Source organism: Diplotaxodon limnothrissa, linkage group LG6, assembly GCF_057381915.1.
Source record: "Diplotaxodon limnothrissa isolate DT_005_m linkage group LG6, D_limnothrissa_male_GT1.1, whole genome shotgun sequence".
Classification (NCBI taxonomy): domain Eukaryota; kingdom Metazoa; phylum Chordata; class Actinopteri; order Cichliformes; family Cichlidae; genus Diplotaxodon; species Diplotaxodon limnothrissa.
The window spans coordinates 9541093-9567249 of NC_140601.1; the positions used below are offsets into that span (position 1 = coordinate 9541093).

The following is a 26157-nucleotide window of genomic DNA, read 5'->3' on the forward strand; positions in this document are numbered from 1 at the left end:
TTTGAAATCTTGGTGCACAGTTCAGAATAAATGTTTTTCAAAAACCATTGCATCTTTTTAGTAAATGTTTATTTCCAAAAGAAATTTCTAGAAGTTCAGAACAGTAAAATTCCCGCTTTTTAGAATGAATTAGAAGATAACTCTTATGTAGTTAAACTAAAATACTCTTTGAGAGTTAATATATAAACTCTTAACACCAAGTGTTAAATTATCAACTCCAGACAGATTTGGTGTTTAGCACTAAATGAGAGTTAACGTACCAACTCTCCAAAAAGAGTTAAATTAACACTCTCTGGTGTGGACCCATATAGACACTTTAATAGTGTTGAAATCAAATCCGACAGTGTTAATTTGGACATGCTGGATTTGCTGTGTACAGACCTGTGGCCAACTTTATAAACCATTTTGAATTTTTCCAGCTGAGGCGTTCAAAATAGATATACTTTTGATTGTCACAGTGTTATTTTGGGCAGCTGCCTGCCTAATATAACATAACATCACCACAATATTTTACATTAAATGAGGAAATGTATCTTTGTTTCCTCAGCTAAGACTGCTTGGCTGCTGTAGCTTGTGTTTATGTTGAGAGTGACATCTGATTTAAAAGCAAGAAGCAAAAGCCACTGAGCACCATCAGTCAGCACAGAGGCAATGCTACAAATTTAAGGAACGAAGGTCAATTCTTTGTGTGTGTACATGCACAGAGCACATGTGCACACGGTTGTGCAGATTAACTCACAGATGTATATGACAACTCACGTTTGTGGCATTAACATTGTTTTCCAATCTTAAATGTAATACATACATTTCCGTCATTGGCCATAATTCTTGCAAGGAAGGGACTCAAAGGTCACAAGTTATTAAATAAAATTAATTAAACACACCATTAAAAGAAGTTCACTATTCACTCCTTAAACGTCATAGCTAGCAGCAGTTATTTATATCTATGAAAGAGAGAGCTTAATTGTTTGATTAAGCTTGATTGGAATGTCAGCTCCACACTGTGGCTGGTTGATTAAATAAGTTGGGGGAGCAAAAGTAAAATGAGCTACTTGTGGGATACTATTTAACTTGGCTTGGGTAAGCTGCTCATTTTATGCTCATTTTACTTTTCAGATGGTGTCAAGCCTGGCAGTTTGGTGTAATTGTTAGCCTTGTAATTCATAGTAATATATTTCTCACACACAACCTCAACCTCTGCCTCTCCATGTGAGCAGAGACGCAGCAGCATCTTGTTTCTACAGGAAGCCTGATTAAAATGTGAGGCATTTATACGGTGTACAAGATTAAAGAATATAAAACTGATATTACTAAACCTGATTTCCTTCCATCTATTTTCTGCTGCTTATCTGAGTCCGGTCATGATGCCCAGACGTCCCCCTCCCCAGCCACCTACTCCTGCTCTTCCTGGAGAACAGTGAGCCGCCACTCTGGTGCCTTTCGGTGTAAACGAGTAGCTTTCCAAATAACTCAGCTCTTCATCGTGTTTCTAAGGCAGAGGTCAGACATCCTTCAGAAGATGCTCATTTGTGTCAGATTTTAGTCATAGGTAAAGGTATGACTGTAGACTGACGGGTAAATCAACAGGGATCAATACCCTGCTCCTCTTTTTTCCAATACAAGTTCCTCTATCAAATCATTTTTTGACACTTGAGTCAGCAGTCCAAGCAGAGATGTCCAGAAGTTCCTTTTCCCACTTAAGTGGTATTTATGGTCACACAAATGCGTCTGACAACAGACAGGCAGCGAATACTGGGATACCACGGCGAGCCGGCCGAGATACATAATGTGTCCAGTGTGTGTTTGGTCTGCCCTTACCAGCTCGTCTAGGAGACATTCTGGAGGCCTCCTATTTCAGATGCCAGTCAAACCACCTACACTGGCTCCTTTCCTTTCTGTGAATGATCGCAGTTGAGGAGGAGAAGCTATGCTGTCCCCTGGTATGGTCTCCCCAAGGCAACTGGTTCTTGATGAGGGGCCAAACTTAAGTACAATTCAAAAGACCAAAGTTACTAGCCTGGGACCAGTACTGGGGAGGTTTCTTTGTTTTCCAGAACAGCTAATAGCTGTGCCCCATGAGTTCAGCTTAAAATATCCACACAGGTACTTCGTCCTCCCTCGGGTGGGCAGAGAGCTTTGTGGTCCAGGTTGTGGTCCAGTCCCCGGCTGCTTTAGCTGGCTTTAGAAAAAACCTGAAATTAGAATTAAAACTGTTTGTACCTTCACCTGTGTTACTTACAGTGATATGTTATGTAATTTGTTAACTGTCTCTTTAAGCTTTCAGCAGCTGGAGAGTTAAAAATAGTCTGTGTGAAAATAGGCAGGCGGTGAACTCGAGCCTGTGATACGTTTTTAATGTCAGGCTGTGACCACAAACACCAGAGTGGTCATCAGCATTCAGATCAGCTGATAGTAACCAGAAACGGCTTTATGGTCATTCTCTTAATTGTTATTGGCGTTTTCTTTTATTTGACTTGTTTAAAATAATAAAAAGCTGATTTGGGTTCATTTTATAAGCAAATCACATAACTTAATACAACAGAAATAAACTGACAGAGTAATGGAAAATAAAAAATGATAAATGTGGCCCAAAGCTACACGGATCACTGGCCACAATTCATTCAGCTGGAGGTCTTTTTTTTTTTTCAAAGTTAATTTTAAATAGAAATAAATGTGGGCAAGAAATTAAAACTAAATAGGGAGCAAGCCTGAACCCTAAAGGCTTTACTAAGTGTTAATTATGCAGGTTTAGACATGGGCTGATTTGTAAGCTTGTGATAAACCTTAAATAAGTATATATGTATATTTTTGTCTGTTCCCTTGAAACGCATGCAGGTTCTGCAGGAGTTTCACCAGCAGCTGTTTGTGCAGAAGAACATGGCGTTCCAGCAAGCAGTACGGTAAATACTGATGTTTTTCTCTTTTTATTCATTATTAAATGCATAAAATATCACATGCGATTGCTTTTAGTGATTATTGGGGAAAATAAACTCGTATTTATTATGCATGGAATGAAATCCCCAACCTTAAAAATTTAGAACTTAACATGATTTCTCTAAAATGTTCAAGTAAAACTTGAAGAATAATTTTTGAAACTATTAAAATCCAAATCTCAAAGTGTTTGGGTTGCTTTTAATACAAATTTTGTAGCATAAAATAAGGTTCGTGTTTGACTAATTTAGTTGGCAGGAGGTGTTAATCAGTTTACCGGAAAATCAATTTCTACAGAAAAGTGAAGTGAAATGTGGATCCTTCAGGTTTGAACTGCACAGGTTGGAAACCACAGGTAAAATGCTGTAATGAACACAGATCAGAGGAGATTGTTGAGAAGTGGAACAAAGCTCAACAGATGACAGATTAATTTGTTTAGACAACAATCAATACAAAATCAGACGAGTGGAACAAGCAGCTCACGGGCATCCTGAAAGCTGAGCTGGCCGTGGCCACAAAAGCCCGGACTGGACTCGGCTCAGGACCTTGATGCTCAAAGCGGCTTTAGGCAGAGCAGATCCACCTTTTTGGTCCAGAGTTAAACATCTCAACAATACCAGATGCAGAAAAGATTTTTTTTTTTTTTTAGACATTCATGATCACTGGAGTATGAAGCTTGAGAAGCTGGGTGATGACCTTTCCTCTAAATTGATACACAAGCAGGAAAAAATGTTCTAATTTTCTAAAAAATTGTAAGTAACAGACAAAGTAGCTCCATTGTTTGAGTGTCAATAATCTGTCTGCACTGAAATAAACAACTAATTTAAATAGATTTTAATCACAAAAGTGCTGCACACACATTATGGAACAGTCTGGGTAAGAAGTCAAAGCAGGAAACATAATAAGTCCTGCGTGATTGGTCTTTATCTTTGTTAGTCTGAACTATGAGCCTGAAGGCAGAACAGTGAACTTTGTACTGTACTCCTTGCCCTGCACAGGAACTTAGATTATTTCCCATTTTTAGTTTTTATTTACAGATGTGTCGTCTCATTTCCTCACCGTGGGACTATTTCCAGCTCGTGTTTGTTCCGACTTTATCAGACTGTTTATCTTCCTAAATAAATGCACAACCTCCACTTTTAATTAAATATTTGGATTGGACGTGGATCTTTAACATGTCACCAGGTGAAGGACTGGTGACATCCTTCAGAAGATGCTCATTTGTGTCAGATTTTAGTCATAGGTAAAGTTATGACTGTAGACTGACGGGTAAATCAACAGGGATCAATACCCTGCTCCTCTTTTTTCCAATACAAGTTCCTCTATCAAATCATTTTTTGACACTTGAGTCAGCAGTCCAAGCAGAGATGACCAGAAGTTCCTTTTCCCACTTAAGTGGTATTTATGGTCACACAAATGCGTCTGACAACAGACAGGCAGCGAATACTGGGATACCAGTTATAATTCTGACTTTGAAGTGAAGCCACTTTTTGTTTTGGCTGTTTTTAATCAGTTCCAGTCGTGTTTAACCCCCATTTAGATTTACTTTCCCAAACTTTGTGGCACTAATGATTCTGTGTCCAGGTTTAAAACACCTGCTCTTTGAGTTTGTACAGAAATTCTAGTTTAAGTCTGAGTTTTGTGCTGCTTTGGAGTATTAGTTGTTTTATATTACCTGAGTCCTGAGTAAAGTGTGGTATAAATGCAGGCATGGTCTCAGTGTTTTCTTCAGTGTTCTGGCTGATGTTATTGAAGCCACAGTGAGCATTTTTGTCCGTTCACCAGTGTGGCGGTATTTGAAAAATATACATCACGGGTGAAATGAAGATGGTTAAACTGTTACATCGCAGCTTTAATTTGAATGAACGTGTTTGTCTGTCTGCAGGCTTCTCAGCCAGACGAGCTGACCATCGAGGAGCAGGAAATCTTGGAGGTCATCGATGATGGCGACATGGAGGACTGGGTCAAGGTACAAAAATAACACAAACACAGTTATGTAGCAGATGCACTCTCATGTTTGAGGGTTGGTTGTTTTGTGTATTAGTTCACTCTCTGGCTCTTAGACTGTTTGACAAACATTTAGTTTCAGTTTTTATAAGACCTCGCACCGGTACAGACTATCTACTGGACGTTTTAGTGTTTCTCTGGGATCAGTTGAACTGATGTGGCTTCAGGAATTAGAATAATTCAACTAAAATGCGTGCGGTGCATTGAGGCAGGTCAGGTTGGCCTGGGTGGTAGAAGCTCTGCTGAACATACAGACAAATCAAAAAATGTACAAATACACAGTTCTCTGCTTCTTTTTTTGGCCCTGCAGCCGTAAAGGGCTGATGGGAGATTCTCGTCACCCAGCCGGGCAGGCAGGTGGGCGGGCATGGCACCCAAGTTTGTGAATGCAATAATTCATGAATGAGGCAGTTTTTAAATTCATACCTTAAGTGCAGCTACTGAAAATCTGGGCCAAATCCTGATTGATGGTGATCCAATCCTGCCTCAGCAGCGCTCCGGTTTGATCACAGTTTGTCAGCTTCTGCTTTTTAACAGCGGTTCGTGGACTCTTGATCAGTTTGAGATCTGCGGAGTGACCTGGTCATGGATATAAAATGTTAATTTGATGATCTCCCAGCTACTTAGTTATCATTTTCACTTTGTTTGTCACAGACTGTTACAAAGTTGCTCCTGGACCTTTGGGAGAAAATTTGAGAAGTCTTTGAGGACATTTTTCGGGTGGTCAGTGGTGTCTACTTAAATGTAGAAATGTCAGCTGTGGATGCTCCCATCATTGTGTGAAGTCATTCTTTTATAAACGCCTCTGCAGAGCTGCTGGTGTGTAGTCATTGTGTACTTTGTGTGTGGTTGTTTTCAGATCATTTCCCTGAAGGAACATTGTGCATTGTTGCTGTTTTACTTTTGTTTATTGTGTAAGTCTGGCTTTCCTGTGAGCCATTGTGCAAATGTTCCACGTGTTGAGCCAATATTTTATGTGTATTTACTTAGGTGATTATCTTTTCATATACAGATATAGTGTTTTAATGGGGTATTTATTTTAATGAATATAATCATACATAAAAATGTGAGCAATATCATTTATATAGATCTGTTTTAGTGCTGTGATTCCCCACAGCATGCCCCAACAGAGATCCCAATACCTCTGAGTGTTTTCAATCTGAATGAAAATAAGTAAGCAGCGGAAGGGGAGGCCACCGGTGTTCATGAAATCAAGCTTCATGAATTCAGCAGAGGCTTGTTTAGGATTTTAGATTTCTCGTTAATTCAGGAAGAGAGAACAAAAGCTCTCCTATTATTCTCTTTGTGGCTGTTATTAAATTCTGGCGACGATGCAGTGATATTGTTACAGCCCTACTCTTTACATCTGACTTTATTTTTTCTCATTAGGAGTTTTCCTGTTGAAACATTTTTGGCTGTTGTCATCGTCTGTGTGCATTGTCTGTGTTTCCAGGCCAGAAACCGTAGCGGAAAGGTGGGCTACGTCCCGGAGAAATACCTGCAGCTGCCCTCCTCCAACAGCCTGCTGAGCATGCTGCAGTCGCTGGCCGCGCTGGACGCCCGATCCCAGTCCTCCAGCAACTCCACCGAACCTGAAACCGAACTCCCAACCGGCTCCGTCAACGGAGACTCGAGGAGTGAGATCCGCCTCCACCAGATAATATCGGAGTTTTGATTTCCTGCTTTGTTTAATACCCTCGTTGCCACTGTCTGTGTTGCAGTTTCATTCGCAAAGGCTTTGTACGACTACGCGGGACAAACGGAAGATGAGCTGTCGTTCCCAGAAGGCGCCATCATCCCCATCCTGAGCAGAGAGACCCACGAGGACGATGGCTTCTGGGAGGGCGAGTTTAACGGCGTTGTTGGTGTAAGAGTTCAAATAATAGTTTGCAAAAGCTTGTGACTGCAAAATTGTGTCTGCCTAAGGGACAGTTTGTTCCAGGAGATAAGCGAGAGTTAGAAGATTAATAGGAAGCACCTGGCCTCCAGACGGAGAAGATGTCCTTTTAAATGTGTCCAAAGTCGTCAACAGAACATTTGTGGTTTTGAAACTTATGCCTGTGTTGTATCTGCTTGACGCATGAGGGGGCGTCATAAAAGTAAACCCTGATGGTATAAAACAACTGCTTGTGTATCATTGGGCGGAGATCGATGCTGTCTGTGGGCAGTGTTCATCTCCCCACGCGCGTGTTCATTAAAATCATTGTTTGACCGAAGCTCTTCTGGACCATTATTGTTTTGTGCTCACCCTCAATATTTGAACTCGTAACAAACAGCAATAACGGCAAAACATGTAATGGACGTGCTGGTCCACTAGACAACATCATGTTGATGTAAAGCTTTGGGTCTCTTATGCAAAGTAAAGAGGCTGAAATAAGGTGTCCATGAGTATCAGTTTTCAACATTCAGTATTAAGAGACAAAGACTGTACGGGTTGGGCCAGTCGTCAAGTCCTGGAGCAAAGTGAGCCTGCAAATCAATAAGATGCAAATCAGTTTATACCTTTCATATAATGTTTGAATTTGTTTATTCTGAGTTTTATTGTTCAGTTAGTTTCCACAGTTCATATATCATGTGTAATTTTTCATTAGTTTCAGTGTTTGTTTGTATTTTATTCTATTCATGATGGTTGTGTTGACAGATTTGTCCAAATTTAAAGCTATAGATGTGAACTTTTGGTTCCTTTATTATTACCTGTATAATTAGTTTCAGTGTTTGTGAAGTGGGGAAGGAGGACCCAAAAGCAGGACTCGTGCGATGGACAGTGCTCTTTATTTACAGTGGAGTAAATAAGACAACACAACAATCCAGTGAGCTCCCTCGACTCCTGTGTCATGTCTTCACCCAAAACTCCGTGCTCTCTGCTCCGTGGCTGCTGTCCACCTGTGCTCCACTCTCCTCCTCCTGGGAAAAAAACAACAGAGGCAGCCGTCAGGACACCATGCCGCCTAATCAACAAAAAACAGTCCCAGTCTAAATAATCTAAAAGACCAACCACGGCTCCAGTGATGGCAACACACAGTTCTAGTGACCAACCCAGTGGGCGGCACTCGAGACAAAGCAGTTCAGGTGGCCTGCACACATTTAGTATCAGGCTTTACAAAAAAAAGTATCAACTATGTTAGGATCCATGTTCATCATGTGTGATGTGTGTTTACATTTGAAGGTGTTTGTGGATTTGTCACCTCTCTTCAAGGTGTGGTTTGTGTTTGATGCTGAAACAGATAAAGACTGCTGATTGGCTGAAGTGGGGTTCAATAAAAATTGTTTGGTTGTTGGTTTGGGCACTGCTCAGGTCCACATTAAATAAACTGCTGCTCATGTGTGTTTGTAGGTTCTCAGTCATCCAGGTCATGGTTGTCTAAGGAGCCTGGAAAGAAAGCGACTTTACTTCTTTAAGGTTCTGGATGATGTTTAACTTCTGATCCAAGAAGCTTCTTCAGTTGATGTGCTTCCTTTGCTCATTTTCCACCTCTGCACAGTTTCGTTTGATGACAATGCAGTGCAGTTCTCCCAAACATACAACAGAGGGCGCTATGCACATTCACTGAAGTGCAGAAAAATACAAGTGGAGGAGGAAACAAACAGCAGCATCAAGAGAGAAAACTGAAGTGTTCAAAGCGAGTTACTTTAGTCTCTTATTGTAATATTAATCGACATCTAAACATCACGTTGATGCTTCATGTTTGACTTCCGTGTCCTTTTACTGCTCAGTTGGAAAATATTGATGCAATTTAAAAGAAGAGGAGAAGAGTAATTTCTCTGTACTACTTCAAAAGTAATTTGAAAGCACTGCCTCATATGGAAAATGAATCATGATGAAATCCTGAAACAAATAGTGTTTGTGAATATGAAGAGTTTAGTTTTCATTTTGGTCTTAGAAGTATAAAAATGCAGGACTGAAGACAAGATGGAAATGATGTGTTATGAGAAATAAAACACATATGTCGCTATGTACTATAATTTTATTTTGTTTATTTTTTGTTCTTGTAGGTTTTTTGTTTTAGTGTAAATTTTGAAAGCACTGCTTTTAGTTTGAAAATTGGATTCGGTGTTTAGAGTTCGGACAAAACAATGGACGGTTTCAAGAAATGTATTTTATCAACAAAACTTATTTTCATGGTTACTGTATTTATTCTAATGCCCTCAGTGCACGGAGGCCAACAGCCTCCATGTAAACATTTCCACCCCCAACAATCAACTCAGATTTATGAAGTTTATCATGTTCAGGCCCTGCAGCTGATTGGTGGCATGTCTGATCAGAAAGCCTTTCTGCATCTTCACAGTGTGAGTCTGAGAGTTTCTGAACAACAGCATGAGCTGCTACACACCTGACACCACATTCAAACACACACAAGCTGCAAATCTGACACAATATTTTAGACCAAAGAAAAAGGTTCACAATTTGCAGTTAACATGAAGATATTCTAGAGTAGAAACAACACACAGCACACAAGTTTCATGTAGAGATGATTGTTTATTCTGGATGTTATTTTCATTCAGTTATTTTCCATTATTTTGAGCAATTTTCTGATTTATCCAGTTCATGTCAGAACAAACATTCACAGTAACAGCTGGTCCAGTACAGACACGTTCAAAACCAGAACTGATTACACCATAAATCATGTTGTTGTAAATCACTCCACCACCAGAATCACCCCGAGAGAAGAGAAATGTAGTTTGTGCTCCCCAAAATATCTAAAACATACACAGATGATATACAGTAATATTAGCAGTCAACTAACCCCACGTGCATCTACTTGATGTTCTTCCAGACACAGCCTGTTGTTATATGGCACATATGCAGTACACTGAGAGTATCTGGTAGGCTCACAGTCAGCAACACACATGTCTGCACACTGAAGATTAGGTGGTTCATCAGGGACTAGAGAAAAAGGAAAAGAACAAAGGTTATTCATAATCTTTCAAAAGCTAAAATTTTGAGTAGAATGATGTTTTGTCTTTTTTATGTTTCCAAATGATTTTTAAACAAGGAACTTGGCACACAGTATATCTACTCCAAAATTTACAAAAAGAAAAAAACTTGTTCTTCATTCAGTATTAAACAAAAACATAAATGTAAGAATAAAACAGTCACAGAAACCGAAATCAGATTCTAGCATTAACTGTGAAATAATCAAACAAAATATGGTCTTACGTGTGTGGCCGGTGGCATTTAGCTCTCGGGATAGTCAGGCTTTTATTTATATTTGCGGCATTCTGGTGCGTTAAAACTAGCAGCCTCTGTGTCCCGCTTGGATCACCATTCTGAAAATTCAGATATTTAAATAAAATGATGAATCGGCGAGTGATGAGGAGCCACGTAGATCCTAAAATGAGGTTTGATTAAATTAAACTCTTATGAACAGTGATGACGCGTTCCAAACAAACGATGCTTTCTACATGGCCAAATTGTGTGCTAACTACCTCACAGCGCTGTGTCCGGGGTCCGAAAAAAAAAGTTAAAACGATATACCTTGCGAAAGTTGTGAAGTGCTGAGGAAAATACTGTGTGTCTGATGGGGTGTTTTTATATAGGTGGACTTGGTTTCAGTTGACCTCTGACATGGAGAGATGAAAAGAGCAGTTTGTAAAGAAAAAAGGTGAAAAACTATGGAACTACAGTTGGGATGTGTGTGCTGGGATGCTCTTGATAAGTATGCAGCTTTTATTGTTTTATGACTTGTTTTGCTGACTGCTGGGGCCCTACCTGTAACCCCCTCTGTCTAATCATCAAGTCTTACTGTTGCAGTGCGTTTGTGTGGCTACTAGACAATTATAGGTTGCATCAAAGGAACATTGGGGGGTCGATACAGTGCTATTGTGGCTAGTTAAGAATATGTGGTTTTTAGAAGTATCGCAAGAAAAGTTTATTTCTAAAAGGATACATGTTGTTTGTGGTACTCTGTTTTAAAAACTATTAGCTTCTGTGTCTTTCAGAGCACAAAAGAAAAGTGAAGTGCTCCTAAACTAGTTAAAAAAGTGCCTTTATATTACTACTGAGGTTGAGGCAGTAACAAAGTTCTTTAAATCATCAGGCAAGAAAATCCAGAAACCTTGGGTTAGCCGTGGCTATCCGGGTCATCTGAGCCGAATAGCCTCCTTCTCCTCCTCCTGCACAGGAAATAATCCAAAGTCCGTTAAATTCAAAAGAGTCACTGAAATAAATGTCTGCTGGGTAAAACACGGTCAGGTTAAAAGCGAGCCGTTTAATGTGGCTGATGAAAGAGTACAAAAACAAAAGGCAGATGCACACAAGAAAGAACCTAACTAGAACTAAACTGGGAAAACTAAATGCTAAACACAAAATGCAAAGAACAAAACCTTGAACGTTGCAAAAACATAAACATGGAAAATCCAGGAGACATGGAACAACAGACAACCTGACAAAGAATGAACAGAAACACACAGAATAAATACACATGATTAGGGGGGAGTGGAAACACATGGGGAAACAGCTGACACTAGTCTGACATAACGAGACAAAGGAAGCAACGCTGACTACACTGACATAGGACACAGACCTTCAAAATAAAAAAGGAAACATGAGACGCATACAAGACAATATAAACTTGATAACATAAGAGGGCAAAGGGAGACTAAAACACAGGGGTAGAAGACACAAGAGGAATCTAAATAAACAAATGAGCTTAGATAACCTGATGAACTTAAAAATAAACCATAAACATCAAAAATAAACTAAAACTTAAAACGTTGGGCCACAGCTCTGCACAGTGGCTGCCAAATGGTCATCTTCTATTGTGAAATTCAGCACAGCAGAGAAGAAATAGCACATTATGACACAGTATGATGGAAAGGCAAATAAGAAAAGTGTGTAAATTAATAGATTCAACTCATGTTTTACTTTACATTTTGACAGCATGACTGCTCTTCCCTTCCATCAAGTACATTTTTCCACTTCTAGAATCCCTAGAAGCCAGAAACACAAAACAAGGCTATGTCCACACGTACACGGGTGTTTTTGAAAACGGAGATTTTCCGTTTTCGTTTTTTTTAAAAAATCCCGTCCACACGTAAAAGCCAAAGACGAAGGAAAACGCTGCTAGGAACATGCCAAAGCAGCAGATGGCGCTATATTCCTATCCGTGTAGAAATGTTGGCCAATCAGAAGTCAGCCTGGGTGGGAAAGAGTAAACAAAGATGGCGCATAGAAGCAGAACTGAGTCCTATGTGTGGAGGGACAGTAACTGTGTAAGCATTTAAACACTGCAGAGAGTAAAATGAACAGTAATGGTATTTTGTGTAAGTCCGCCATTGTAGAAATTCATTTCACCGAAACAATAACCTGGCGCACAGTGTGACGTCAAAAAATGCGCACACCTTTGACGCTGCGTTTTCTCCGTTTTTCTCGTCCACACGTAAACGCAAAAACTGAGTTTTCAAAAATATCCACCCTGGCTGGAGTTTTTAAAAATCTCCGTTTTCAGTGACCGAAAACGCCGTTTACGTGTGGACGAAAGGTGCAAACGCATAGAAAAATCTGCGTTTTCAAAAGTACCCGGGTACGTGTGGACGTAGCCCAAGATACTGCTGTTATTATTAAATAGTTTCAATTTGTTTCTTAGTTTATTTGTGATTTAAATTTTCACCTTTCATCTTTATGCTTAGTTTGTTCTGGTTACTTTGAATTTTGTAGCCTCGAGCTTATTTCTCAGACTATCTCCTTTTGTAATTTGTAAAAATAGTTCAGTGAGTTTATTTTCCTCCATTGTCCTGCGTTCTGTGTCACGTCTGTGTTTCTGTTCTTGCACACCAAGTTACTTATTGTGTTAGTCTGTTGTCTCTTGTGGTTTTTATTTAGTTTTACGTCGCTTGTCTCGTTTTCTTATTTAGGTTCAGCTGCCCTCCCAGGTGTCTCCTGTTTGTCCTGAGCTCCTTGTGTATTTACTCCCTCAGTTTGTCTTAATTGGTTGCTGTGTCCTCCCTCTCTGTATTGTTTCCTTCCTCAGTGTTTCCCTGGTTTTGCTAGTATCCAGTTTCCCTGCTGCTGCCCTGCCACTGTGTTTTTGTATTTTTTGCTACTGCATTGAAGCTGATCTTTGAGTTCATCCTTTGTCTCCTGAGTTCTGCATTTGGGTCCATATTTGAAATATATTCGAAAAACTAACTCTGTAGGTGCTCACACGCCACTGCACGCTCATGCATGTGTGGAAAAGAAAGAGAAAGAGAGAAATACTGCTACAAGCTAGTTCAGAAATCAGAAAGGGTTTTATTGCCAAATGTTGAGCAGGTTTACAACATTAGGAAATTGCTGCGGTGCTTCAGTGCAAACATACTGTTATAAATTACGTTTAAATAGACATGAAAATAAAAATAAGAGTAAGAATTAAAAGTGCTAAGTAGATAGATATATACATGATATATACATGAGTGCAGGTGGTGATCAGTGCCAAACATGGAATGATGCAGTGAACACAGCGTAGGGTCATGTGTTAGTGGTGGGAACAGTCATACGGTTATTGTTCATGTGTCCGACAGCAGAGGGGAAGAAACTGTTCTTATGGCGAGAGGTTTTGGTGCGAATGGACCGGAGCCTCCTGCCTGAGGGGAGCAGGTCAAACAGACTGTGTCCAGGGTGAGAAGGGTCAGCTGTGATCCGAGCTGCACGCCCCAGTGTCCTGGAGGTGTACAGGTCCTGCAGAGATGGGAGTCTGCAGCCAATCACCTTCTCAGCAGAGCGCACAACACGCTGCAGTCTCTGTTTGTCCCTGATAGTGGCTCCAGCGTACCACACAGTGATGGAGGAGGTGAGGATGGACTCGATGATTGCAGTGTAGAATTGCGTCATCGTCCGTGTTGGCAGGTTGAATTTCTTCAGCTGCCTCAGGAAGTACATCCTCTGCTGGGCTTTCTTAATGACGGAGGTGATGGTGGGCTCCCACTTCAGGTCCTGGGTGATGGTGGTGGTAGTTGTGATAAATGGTAGTTTAAATTGTGTCCAGGTAATGAACCATTAAATCTCCTCTTGCACCATCTGAATCTCTCTGCAATCACATCACATAGTATGCATATTTTAATTTATACAGCCAAATATCACAAATCTGACCTTAAGGTCTTTGCCACCTGGACACACACACACCAACCGCTCTGAAGAAGCTTCGAGTGGATTTGGAAATAGACACCTGAGGTGAAAGAATTCAATTGATTAAAGTTGTGCTATTATTAAAAAGGTAACAATATCAAGATATGATTCAGGAGGATGTGAAACAACTTCTTAGGTTATGTACTTATTGATTATCAATAATTAACAATGAATATGTTTATTTTACAACCATGCAAACATGACTGATTAACCTGCATGGGGAAAAACTGAATATTGAGTATTAACAACTAAGAGTGCAATAAGTGACCACTGAAAGAGGCCCACACAAAAAGTTTTAAGGCTGTAAGACAGCTGTATGTCACAGAACAATGAACTTCATTTTGAGCTTACTCATAATCAAATAGCATTTCATATCTTTGTTCACTAAGGCAGGAAAACAGCCTCAAGGTTTTGTACTGAGTGAATGAGACATTGTGGATTCGTTTCTGTCAAACATCGGTGTTCAATGTTGTCACTTATGGAAGTGCAATAACGATATGTACAAGACAAATAAAAGAAAAGAAATTGTTATATCAAGTGAGCCAATATCACATTAACTGAACAACTGATGTTTCATGCTTTTTTTATACTGCTTTTATAAAAAGTTTGAGACAGACCCTAATGAGCTACTGAAGCAAATAAATAACTGTCACTGAGCTTTGCATCTATATCACTGAAAAAGGCAAAGAGTTTGTGAAACAGAACAATTGGGACTGCGAGTATAGTTGCTGCACAATATGTTGTTCAGGTGGTAAGCCAACCATCTGTAAGTATATTACTCTTCTCTCAGGTTTCACGGTGTGCACAGAGGTGGATTTGCACAAGAGAATCTTTCACGACCATAGCTGTGAGAAAAATGATCGTCTGTATCACGTGCACATAACTCTGACCCATGGAACACATTACCATCATCTATGTGGCGGCTCTCTGATCCACAGCCAGTGGGTTCTAACTGCAGCTCACTGCTGGAAAGATCAACCTGGATGGTGAGAAATGACTGTTTCACATATTTAAAAAAAAAAACCAGTCCAGAGACAAAAATCATTACTGGTATTTTGTTCTTTTACCATTTCCATTGTTTAGGACTATGTCTGCATATGTAGGAATTCATCCAGGTCCAGGAAGAATGGTGACAATTATTGATCACAAAATCTTTGAGGACCAAACAGGAAAACATGACATCATGCTTCTGAAAATCGACCCACCAGAGAATAAGATTAAGCCTGTTGTCTTCCCTAAATGTACACGTCGCAAAAAGTGAGTTTTGAGTAACCTTTTAAGTGTAAAGTTTGAATTCTGGAATATGTTGACATAATATGTATTTTTCTTGTTTAGTTGGTTGGTTTTTTAAACTTCCAGGAAGAGCAAAAAAATGTAGCAACATCTGTAGTCTATGAACAAAATGACATCATGCTTTTGAAGTTACAAACCCCCATTAGTGACTGCAGAGCTTCTTTATTAACAATAATGTAACTGAGACTTGAATATTGAGCAGAGGGTTCTGGTTTTGATTTTAGGTACCTGCTTAGGAGCTACATCCATGATCTATAATAACTGACAATAAAACACGAGCATGAGGAAATGGAAGGAAATGTAATGTTTTAATAAAATGTTTGAATCTGAAAAGATTAGCTGACTTAGAGTGAACTGGAAATACTCAGCCTGCAGACATGGAGATGGAATTTTATTTATTTTTTAATTTGTAGGATGGATGTCATTCAGATTGCAGGCCATGGTGGCTATACGGTTGATGTAAACTACAACAAACGTAAGACCAGTATTGTTTTGATTATTTCACAATTTTTTAGTTTATATTATACTTTGATTTTGTCTTGTGTGCCTGTTATAGTTACTTTTTCATTTTATTTGAAAACTGTGATGACATAAAGTATTTATTTCATTTTTTTGTGGATATACTGTCAATTTCCCTCCTTTTTAAATGCTGCTCAGCTTCTTTTAAAGAACACATTTTGTTCCAGAAATGAGGCAAAGCATGTTTCTTTCAATAGCTGATTTCCTTGCATGAAACATGCAGTAGCATTTGTTATTTTCCTTTTTTCTCTAGTCCCTGATGAACCGCCTCATCTCCAGTGTGCAAAGATGCATGTTGTTGAGTGTGAGCTTAACCTCCATCCATGTAATTCAGCATTCTTATGGCCAAATGGAAACACGATGTGTTACAAAGAACCTCGAGTGGACACATGTAAGGTGAGTTACCATGCTGCCAACATTTTATCTGTATCATTATCAGATGTTTTGGTACAAAATATTTATGTTTTCTCTCTCAGGGTGATTCTGGTGGTGGAGTGATGGCCAAAAACAACAAGATTCATGGTGTGCATGTTGGTGGTTGTGAACCTGCCTGTACCGGACCAACTATTTCTCTGAAGGTCTGCTCTTACATTGGTTGGATAAATCAAGTCATTACACGGAGTAATGGAAAATAATAAAATTAAAATAACATTCAAAATAAACAGTCCGCTCTGCAAGAAGCTGCTTCGGTGTGAATTGTTTCTACATGTGAACTTTCGATTGTTAAAATATAAATATGTCATGTGTGTTTTCAATGTAGTTTCAGGCATCAAGTAGATCATTCAGTTGTTCAGAAACTGTGAAGTTTGCATGAAGGTTGTTGGGTCCTTTTTGCCAGATGATATTAAGTACAATTACTACAGTAAAGTACAAATGTAAGGAATTTGTACTTTATTTTATTTTATTTGGTCTTTCCATCACATTTGTGGCTTCTTCTCCGCTGCTTCTAAGTGGAAATTGGTACATTTAACTTCACTACAAATATCTGACATCTTTAGTTGTTATTTTACAGATGAAGATTTGTGCTCGTGAAACACATGAAGTACAATTTTGTTTCTGTAGTTGATCAATCAGTTATTTGACTTGCATGAATTTAGCAACTATTATTATATGTTTAATCTTTAAAAGTACTTACTGTTGATATTATTTTCTGTAAATTGTTCAAAATCATAAATGTGTGAGAAGCACTCAATCAGGGACGACTCCAGCATCAAACCTTTAGGAGGGCTCAGCTCAGTCTTAATGTCATGCTTTTAGTGTTGCCTTCAAAAGAAATGTAATTTTTGGATGACCTACAGCAGTGTCTAAGAATAACAGATTTTAATATAATACATCAGCTTTACGGTGGTCACTTTAGTTTAAAACCCGATGCAATGGCACAGTCATGTTGACCAGTAAATTTCAAAAACAGTTTAAGAAAAAGCAGATCAGAGGAGAAACCTGCACGGCATTGTTTCAGTCTCTTAACCACATAGAGGCCAGTCCACCAAATCATCAAGTATTTAAAGTACCATTATACAATACAGACAGTTCAAAATCCCCCTGCGACTCCACCTGCACAAGAAGCAAACTGGTAATAGAGCTGGTTTTAAATGACAGCTTTTGAATTCATGCAAACCCAAACACTTTGTTGAGCAGACTCAGCACAGAGACTCGTGTACACCAATTCAGAGAGTGGAGAACAGATTTGTAGTCTGTCACATCAGTATAGTAGCATTCATCCTGTTCAAGTTTACAGTGATGTGAATGCTGCTAAATGCTATTATTCACATTAATAGCAGAGTGCTACTGAAAAGCACACAACGCATCCATTTAATGCATGTAGATTTTGTGAAAAATCCACCTGATCTCTGTTAGTTCCAGTCTCTCTGTCCGCGCTTCCTCTTTGTACTGACAATCACACACAAACATTTTATATTCAACTAAAACAATAACGAAAAATATATTCTTGTAATAATTATTTTAAAGGCGTCGTTTGATAAGAGCATAGCACCCTGCTTAGTTATGAGCGATCACCATAGATGAATGTGGGCAAAGCAGAAGTGACATATATGTAGCCAGGTGGAAGGTCTTTATTATCGGACATGTCCCTGACTTTGACTTCATGTCCACTCTTACCTGTTTCTTATATGTGCTGAGTTCCTCCATCTTTCTCCCTCTCTGTCATCCCCTCTCAGTCTTTGTGCAGTCACCCAAAGGTTAATTATAAAAGTATATCAGAGTTTACAACCGAATAAAAGGCATAAACTGGTCCATATCAGTTTGCTGCTGCTGGCGAGGGTGTTGCTAGGATCTTGAAGCATACAGGGCTTACAACAGCCCTGAAGTCTTTTGAATTTTCACTCAATAACAGCACCTTTTAAAGTTATTTGTTTTTATTTATTTAAACATATAGTAAAATTAATATAAAGTGGTAAATGTTTGCACTACCTAAAGTGTGAAGTCACAGAATGATACTATTTAGTGCAGTTTTTAATCATTACCAGTCTTCATCTTAGAGCTTGTGCTCTTATTGTGCCATGATGTCTCCTTTTAAACTGTGTGGATGTTCACCTCTTCTTCATCCTTCCTGTTCCTTTCACCAAACTGCTCACTCTTGTTCTCCTCTGATCTCACTTCCTGTTCTGGTTATAAGAAGAATGCAGTCAGCATGTGTCAAAGACACTCCCTCCAAATATATGATTTTTGATATGATGATTAGATATTTAACATTTTATTTATCAACTATTTTATGCACTAAATCAATCAATTATTAAACAAATATCATATTGTAGAAAAGCAAATAATAATGCACTAAGCAGTTTCATGCCACAAGAGCTAAATGGTCACTTCACTGTATTTATTTCCCACAAACTACTATACCTAGGATCTTCAGGTTTCCACTATATTTCATTAATCTGCAGCGACTGTAGAACATAAAGTATATTGACCTCTATTGTTTTCTTTATGACTTGGCCTGAATACACACACATACACATCTTTGAATAGCACAACAAATGAGGTAATTTTCCATGTGTTTTAATAGGTTTAAGTGATTTATGGGTTTTATGTATGTGTGTGTATTTTGGTCTTCAGTGTAAATTTATACAAACTGTAATTTTTTCAGATGAAAGATCCGTTATTTAATGTTGCTTTATGTTGACTCTATGGAGAATAAAGCCTTACATGAGTGTTGCTATTTTTAATTGCGGAGTGGAAGACCTACTGTACTTGTTGTTTAGTCTGTGATCTGAATGATGAATTTAACCAAACTGAAAGCAAAGGTTACAGCTGGGATATTCCACACATTTGAAAGACTCATTGTGCAACTCAGATGTTTATGAGCTTTGATCACTCCAGCATAATAATTATCATGTAACTGCAAGAAGACTTAATGAAACTGAAACAATGCACCCTAACACAGGCATTTGAACTGTAGGCTAATGAGTACATGAAGTGTACCTCTACAGCTGAAAAGAGTTTGCCTCTATAATTTCTGGATCTACTGATTTGTTTCTGATGTATCTCTTCTTTTATTTAGCCTGTATTATGAACAGAAAGATGATGAAATCCTCTTTATTTGAGAAAGTGTCCTTAAACTATTTTTCCTCCTTCTTACTGAGTTTCCGAGCTACCTCTTTGTTAAGTGAATAAACTATTTGAACAAGAAAGATATCATGGCATTTATGATGATACAGTGTGTGTGTGTGTGTGTGTGTCTGTGTGTGTGTGTGTGTGTGTGTGTGTGTGTGTGTGTGTGTGTACGCTCGGCAGAGGGGAGGTCAAGACAGGAGCTGAGTTGACCTGGTACATCAAGTTTGGATTTGCCCAGTTGTTGGTAAACAAAAAAGATTTAAACTCAAAAGATTTTGAGTTCATGACACTGGAAAAAAAATTCTCTTCATCACAATCATTTGTTTAAAAATATGGCTGTTTTACTGATCTATGGTTATTATTAAAGAGGAAGGAAAGAAGAAGAGGAAGCCTGAGCCCAGGTTCTGTCCATTTTCATAACAAGTGACAGCACAGACATCTGAGCTTTTTCGTCATAAAGATTGTGATGTGAAGCATCAGCAGGTAAAGTGTCGTTAAAGTGTCACTTCAATAATGCTGCTGGCAGAAAGAAGTGTTGACACATACTAGCTTTGAATAAAAGGCTTAAAACACAAACAGTCTAATCCTGGGTGTTGCTTTTAAGCTTAAAGAATATAATAAGTTCTAAGACAATTCAGTTTACTTCTTACTGTCCATGTTGTGTTGTGGTATTTACTTTATCATGAATGTACGTGATAGGTTTGTAGCTTGAACCCATCCGCTGGAACGTTGAAGACAATATAATTACACTGCTAAGCAAGACACAAATAGGCAAAGTTCTTCATGTTACTCGTGCACGGGAGAGACCGGACAGAGTGCCGTTCCTTCACTTGACCCAAGTTGCTCTCGTCCGTTCTCCCGTACCACTGTCCTTTTATTGAGGTTACATGAATATGCATAGGTTCATTAACATGTGACGTCTACATACACACAAAGAGTACCTTGCCTGTGTGTGTGTGTGTGTGTGTGTGTGTGTGTGTGTGTGTGTGTGTGTGTGTGTGTGTGTGTGTGTGTGTGTGTGTGTGTCGGGTACTGCTGATCAAAGGGTCATAAAAGCACACAAGCAAACATCCTTGGTCAGGAAGAGGGTAGACCCCCCCTCATCCTAGATAACACAGTAAGGAAGTCCAGCAGTTCATTTATACACAAAAAGCACTTAGACTAGAACAGACGTAATTACGTTAATCCTACCATAAAACAATAAGAGAAGGTATGACCTCTCTCATGCTCCCAGGATGTAGGTGTGGAATGCACACCAAGCCTCTGTAGCCTGTTAAAGATCACACAACTTATCACTACACAATTGATTATACTCCTCTAAGCATCTATGGTTAAATATTTCTAAGCATAAATGACAATCAACAATACAAACTCTAACATTCCCCCGTTTTTGACCTTTATGCTAGAAAGTTCCCAGTTATGAATACCTCATGTCTGACAGTTTCAATGCAAACATTTTTATACTCAGCATATGTCAAATCACCCTAAATTATTGCAAAGATACACAGTTTAATAAATGTATTAGCAGTTATCCCATTCATTGAGCTCATCTCATGGCAAACTGCATCTTACGAGCAACCAAAGAAATTGTTGATTTAATAGTGAAACTAAGAAAGTAACATTTTCAAACACATCTCAGCTTGGTGGTGCTTCCTCCAGGTGTGCACATCACATGTCTCTCTGCAGGGTGGTTTGAGTTCTGCAGGACGTCATAATGTCTCTTCCAGTTGTTTCATTGTCCATAGGACCAGAGTCCAAATGTATGTAGAATAAACATTCAAACATACCAGTTAGTGTTGTTGTTTGTCAACATGGGTCTCAGCTATTTCCAAAGCTGCAGACCTCTCAGCACCCTAGTTTTATGGCCTCCACCAACCCCCATCACCTCATTCAAGCCTTCGTCCTGTGAGGGGGATATTTATGACTCCTTAATTGTCCACGCTCTGCAGAGAAACACCTCTGTGGAAAGGGTGCAGGGTTCCGTTGTCTTACTGCTGTTATGATCCCAGCAGCCTTCAGAGTGTCATCATATGCACATAGGAAACTGCTGTCATCACCACCACAGCTTCTGGTTCCTGTGCTTTCACAGAATCATGATGTCATCCTTAGACTCCCTCTGCGCTGTCGATGGAGCTTGGCACGCTCCCCTCATCCTTCAGGTGCCCGTCTGCTGTCCACAATCTCCTCTGTTGGCCTCTGGAAAGCCCTTTTGGCACAGCTCTCATTCCAACGCAGTTTCATGGTCCTTGCTGTGGCTCCAAAGTCTGATCTCATGATGGGCCCCAACCAGCTTGACCTTTGACCTCAACCACTGCCTGGCTGTCGGCTATGCCTGGAATGGTTCACGCTTCTCACTGGGCCTCTGAAGATTTCTCAGGAGATTACTGCTGCACCTGTATTCCCTTGCTAAAAAGAAAAACTTCTATTTGGAGAGCATGTCAACAATCATCAAACCACATTCTTTAGTTCAGTGAACTTCACTTATAGGCCATCAAAGCCTCATCTGAACATGGATGCACCACTTGCATAGATTTAATACTTGTAAATAAACGGCTAATCACACAAATCACTGCAACAATAATAGTAAACCTTGTTTAATGTTAATTCCTGGACCCCTCCTCTTGACGCATGGGCACCCCCACGCGTCAACTCATCAAACCTGGATCCCTGTCTTACAGAAAAAGATTAGCTAGATCATGTCCCAGGCAACATCAGGGCATCTCCTCCGGAGTAGCTCCGTAACCCTGCAATAAAAGATGTTAGTGTGTCTTGCATATTAAGTTTGCTTAACACCTGGCTCCACCAGGAGCCTGCATACACACCATCACGGCCTGGAAAGAAAAATCTGGAAGTGAAATCAAACTTCATACCTGTAAACAATTGTATCATAAGAGTAATAAGCATTCAACATCAGCAAGACAAGTGTCATGTGCAGGTTTTCTCAGTAAACTACAATCATTTCCATAATTTGCCTCAGACATGGATCATCCCATGTACTCAGTCAACATTAATGTAATCAGTGACTACTCTTAAGCAAGGTCACTCCACTCATATATTATTATGGGTTCAAAAGTGGCCAGCAAATGAGCCCATAATAAACTATTCCATAAATACCGTAATCTCTTATTTGTTTTACTCATGTCACTTGTTTGCTTCAGCTGAATCTACTACAGCATTCTCAAAGAAACAAACATTGGCAATACACATTGACTGTGGTCAGACGGAGGTCAGACACAGGTCAACAGATTCTAGAGGTGCCATAAAAAAGACCATAAAGTCAACCATCCCTTCTCGTGGAAAGAATGTCATTCACATATAAACCCAAAAATCCTATAGTAAAAAAAAAAAACATCAACTAATCCTCTTATAAACCACATGATCAAACACATGATTAATCATCTGCTGTAAAAAGAAATGTAAATGTTAGCGCTGCGCAGGTGTGTACACTTTCTCACAGTAATGTCTGTGAGCAACACAAGGTAGGGAATAACACCTTTGGTAAATGCACAGACACAGAAAATGGCATTTCACAAGTTAAATCATCATGCAACCTCGAATGTTGCTGTCATCTTTCTGCTCCTGTAACAAAAACACATAAATTCATCCACCTTTGTCAGGTGGGGGTTAACTTTGAGTCGTGTTACATCAGTAAAGTCTTGTCAGCTTTTACCAGTTAGTCAGTTTTTTTTCCTCTTTCACTCATACATTCATACATGCATTCTTTCTTTCTTTGCTGATAGTGGAACCTGTCGTCGCATTCAGTTTCCACTCTCAGCAAAATGACGTCATTTCAAAAAGAAAAAGAACTTCTAGATCAGATTACATCGCTGTATCCGTTTTAGGCCGGGACTTTTATTTAATATTGTCCCAATAAGTGGCTTTCTCCAGAGCCCATTTTAATGTGGAGAACTCACTTGTAACGACTTTCTCGACAGGTCGTATAGCACTTTTAATTCCCGACGTGCAGATCTGCTTAAAGAAAAGAAATCGACAAACAAAATCAGTGCCTGTTCAAAAGATAAAAATGAAAAATAACAGAGATTATCAAACCAAACTCTCAGTGCACTGTGAAAGTATCAAAATAAAAAGGCCTTGTTAAGTCATGACACAAGCTCCTCATCTCAGGAGGGTAAATCATACCATTATACTAATCGGCAAGCTCGACTTCACAACAGAAGAAAAATCATCAGCTAGATTCACTCCAAATCAACCATCAGCTGCACAACACACACATAAGCCTAATGTCTTATTAGCTATGAGTTTAATCACCAGGTCTGTGCTCTTCACTCATTTAGGCCACAGATCTATTTTATTCAGTTTTCCTGTTCCCGTCATCATAAAACATGTGACATGCTGTCATGCACTTCACAAAAAAGTTTGTTCTGACGTATTCAGAGTTGTGTATCTAGATACAGAATTCACTCGCACATCAAAACAGGAAACTCAGTGTTTTAGAGTCTCCACTCTAACAAACTCCAACACATCTCATTCACTCGTGCTAGAATTCAATCACCTTTCATTAATCTAAGAACGATCAACTAATTTGCATATCAGCTATTAACCCACTAAGTTGACAGGACAACAGAAAAGCATGTTCAAAAAGTTATCACTAAAAGAGAATTTCCCTCATACAGTAAATTTATAGTAAACTTGTGCTGCATCAATCAAGCAGGAAGCTTCTCCCAATTTACTATATTAACAACTAAATTTATTGTCTGATCACTGGTTGTTCAAACCAGAATCTTTTTTCCCCACAAAAGTTAAACTGTTGTCCTGCAACCTAGAGAGTCAATTTTTTTTTTTTGCATTGGATAAATTCAGCATTTGATAACAAGTGTCTGCTAAATTGACACTATTTTAACACTGATGAAAGATGACAAGCTAATTTTCATTGCATGTGTGTGGAGCTGCATCTCCAGCAGAGCATGTTCTTAAAGCTGCCTGTCCTACACACTTCTCTACTATTATTTGATCATTCTGTAACTAATGTGCTATGAGTCCACTGGTTTTTGCATCACACTGAGTGACTTGGACAAGATGATAAACAGACTCACACGCTTAAGATGTTGTCTAATCTTCATGAGCTCTCTTGTGTTTGTGTTAGTAGGGTTAATGCATGTTGTGCTTGTGTGTGTGATTTTGTATGTTTCTATTTTTGCAGTGTTTGAGACTCCTTCTCAATTTTCCAACTTAAGCAGTCAGTTTTCTTTTCCCCAGGTTTGCTAACCCAAATTTTGATTTCCCACATTAAATAATTCCTGTGTTCTCACCTAGTCTTCTCACTCTGTTGTCCTCTCCCACTTCAACAGTCCCGGCAGTTCTCCTTCAGCTTTGTCCTGTCTAGTGGCTGAAGTGCTGCTGCTGCCTTCTTGGGCGACTTCTTAGCAGCTGCTGCCGGTTTCTTGGCTTTGGCCGCGGCGGGCGTCTTAGCTTTGCTCTCAGTAACCTTGTTCATCTTGAAGGATCCGGAGGCCCCGGTGCCCTTGGTCTGCACCAGAGTGCCCTTCGCCACCAGACTCTTGATGGCGGTCTTGACACGGGCCTTGTTCTTGTCCACATCGTAGCCTCCGGCAGCCAGAGCCTTCTTGAGAGCGGCTGCGAACACGCCGTTGCGCTCCTTGGAAGCGGCCACGGCTTTCACAATCAGCTCGCCCACGCTGGGGCCGACCTTCTTGGGATTGGAAGTCGTCATCTTCTTCTTCTTGGCCTGAACCTCTGCACAGGGCGCAGGGCGTGTTTATGATGGAGCCTTTCCCACCACAGCGCCGGCACGTTGAGCGCATCATGAAGGGTCCATTTCTTTCATGTAGCTATGGTCGCTAGCCAGCATGCTAGCCGCATGTGGCTTGCCCGAGTCACTCAGTCCTTTCTGAGCATTTCGACATGCTGCCGCCGCAGAACCTGGCCTCAGATCCAGCAAGCTTAGCGCGCTGATCTCCAAAAAAGTCCCGAAAGCCAGAAAGACGTCAAATAAGTGTCTCGTGCTAAGCGCTCGAACAAAAACTCTTCTTCACGCCGCCATCTTGCTCGCCCTTCCGTGGAATTCATCCAATCAGACAGGAAGATGGGTTTGCTTTTCTTCTTCTCTGATGCTTTGTTAGGTTGCTTCTGCAGCCTCTGCTCCGATACTGCCGCTGCTGATCAGGTTTTTTCAGGGACGAGTGAGAGTTTTGAGACAGATCGTGCTGTAAATAAGTCAGCCAGAAACTTGGCTTGAACGTTTCCAATTGTTAAACTATAACTTTTCTTCCGACCGCTGCATGTGGAAAATTGATTCAGGTCTGCTTTTCACCTGAAAGTGACAACTAAGACATTTTCATTATTATCATCACTGCTTAATCAACACATATCTCTCTCTCTCTCTCGCTCTGTGTTTTTGTGAACAATCCTTTCTTAAAAGCAGAAAATGAAATTATAGTTGTTTTTTTGGTTGATCAACACAAAACCTTTTTCCTATGATTATTTTTTTTCTACAATATAAATTCTCCCTCTTATTCACTCTTTTTTTTTTTACAATAGCTGGCGACCTGCAAAATCACCGCTGTCACTCACAATCAAAGGCAATTACTTTTGCACAGTGCACAAAAACACTGTGATGTCAGACACATTCACACTCACTTTGTCACCTGCATAAATAAATCATATGGCTGGAGATATGTGCCATGGTGATCCATAGGCATGATCACATGTTTATTTAATTATTTTCAACCCAACAAAACAAATAAACAAAA

General features: G+C 39.6%; 2 protein-coding genes and 1 pseudogene across 2 annotated transcripts; 2 read left to right on the forward strand and 1 right to left on the reverse strand.

Moving 5' to 3' along the window:
• The first annotated feature begins 4882 nt into the window (after positions 1-4882).
• Positions 4883-8356, forward strand: LOC146630087 (F-BAR and double SH3 domains protein 2-like). Its single transcript, XM_085355699.1, has 4 exons — positions 4883-4900; positions 6392-6575; positions 6660-6805; positions 8273-8356. Exons 1-4 carry the CDS (start codon positions 4883-4885, stop codon positions 8354-8356), a joined length of 432 nt encoding a protein of 143 aa, XP_085211825.1.
• Positions 8357-15128: 6772 nt separating this feature from the next.
• Positions 15129-16488, forward strand: LOC146630088 (serine protease 1-like). Its single transcript, XM_085355703.1, has 4 exons — positions 15129-15298; positions 15748-15809; positions 16107-16249; positions 16330-16488. Exons 1-4 carry the CDS (start codon positions 15129-15131, stop codon positions 16486-16488), a joined length of 534 nt encoding a protein of 177 aa, XP_085211829.1.
• An 8240-nt stretch (positions 16489-24728) lies between these two features.
• On the reverse strand, positions 24729-25209 carry LOC146630089 (histone H1 pseudogene; annotated as a pseudogene).
• Between the last annotated feature and the right edge of the window lie 948 nt (positions 25210-26157).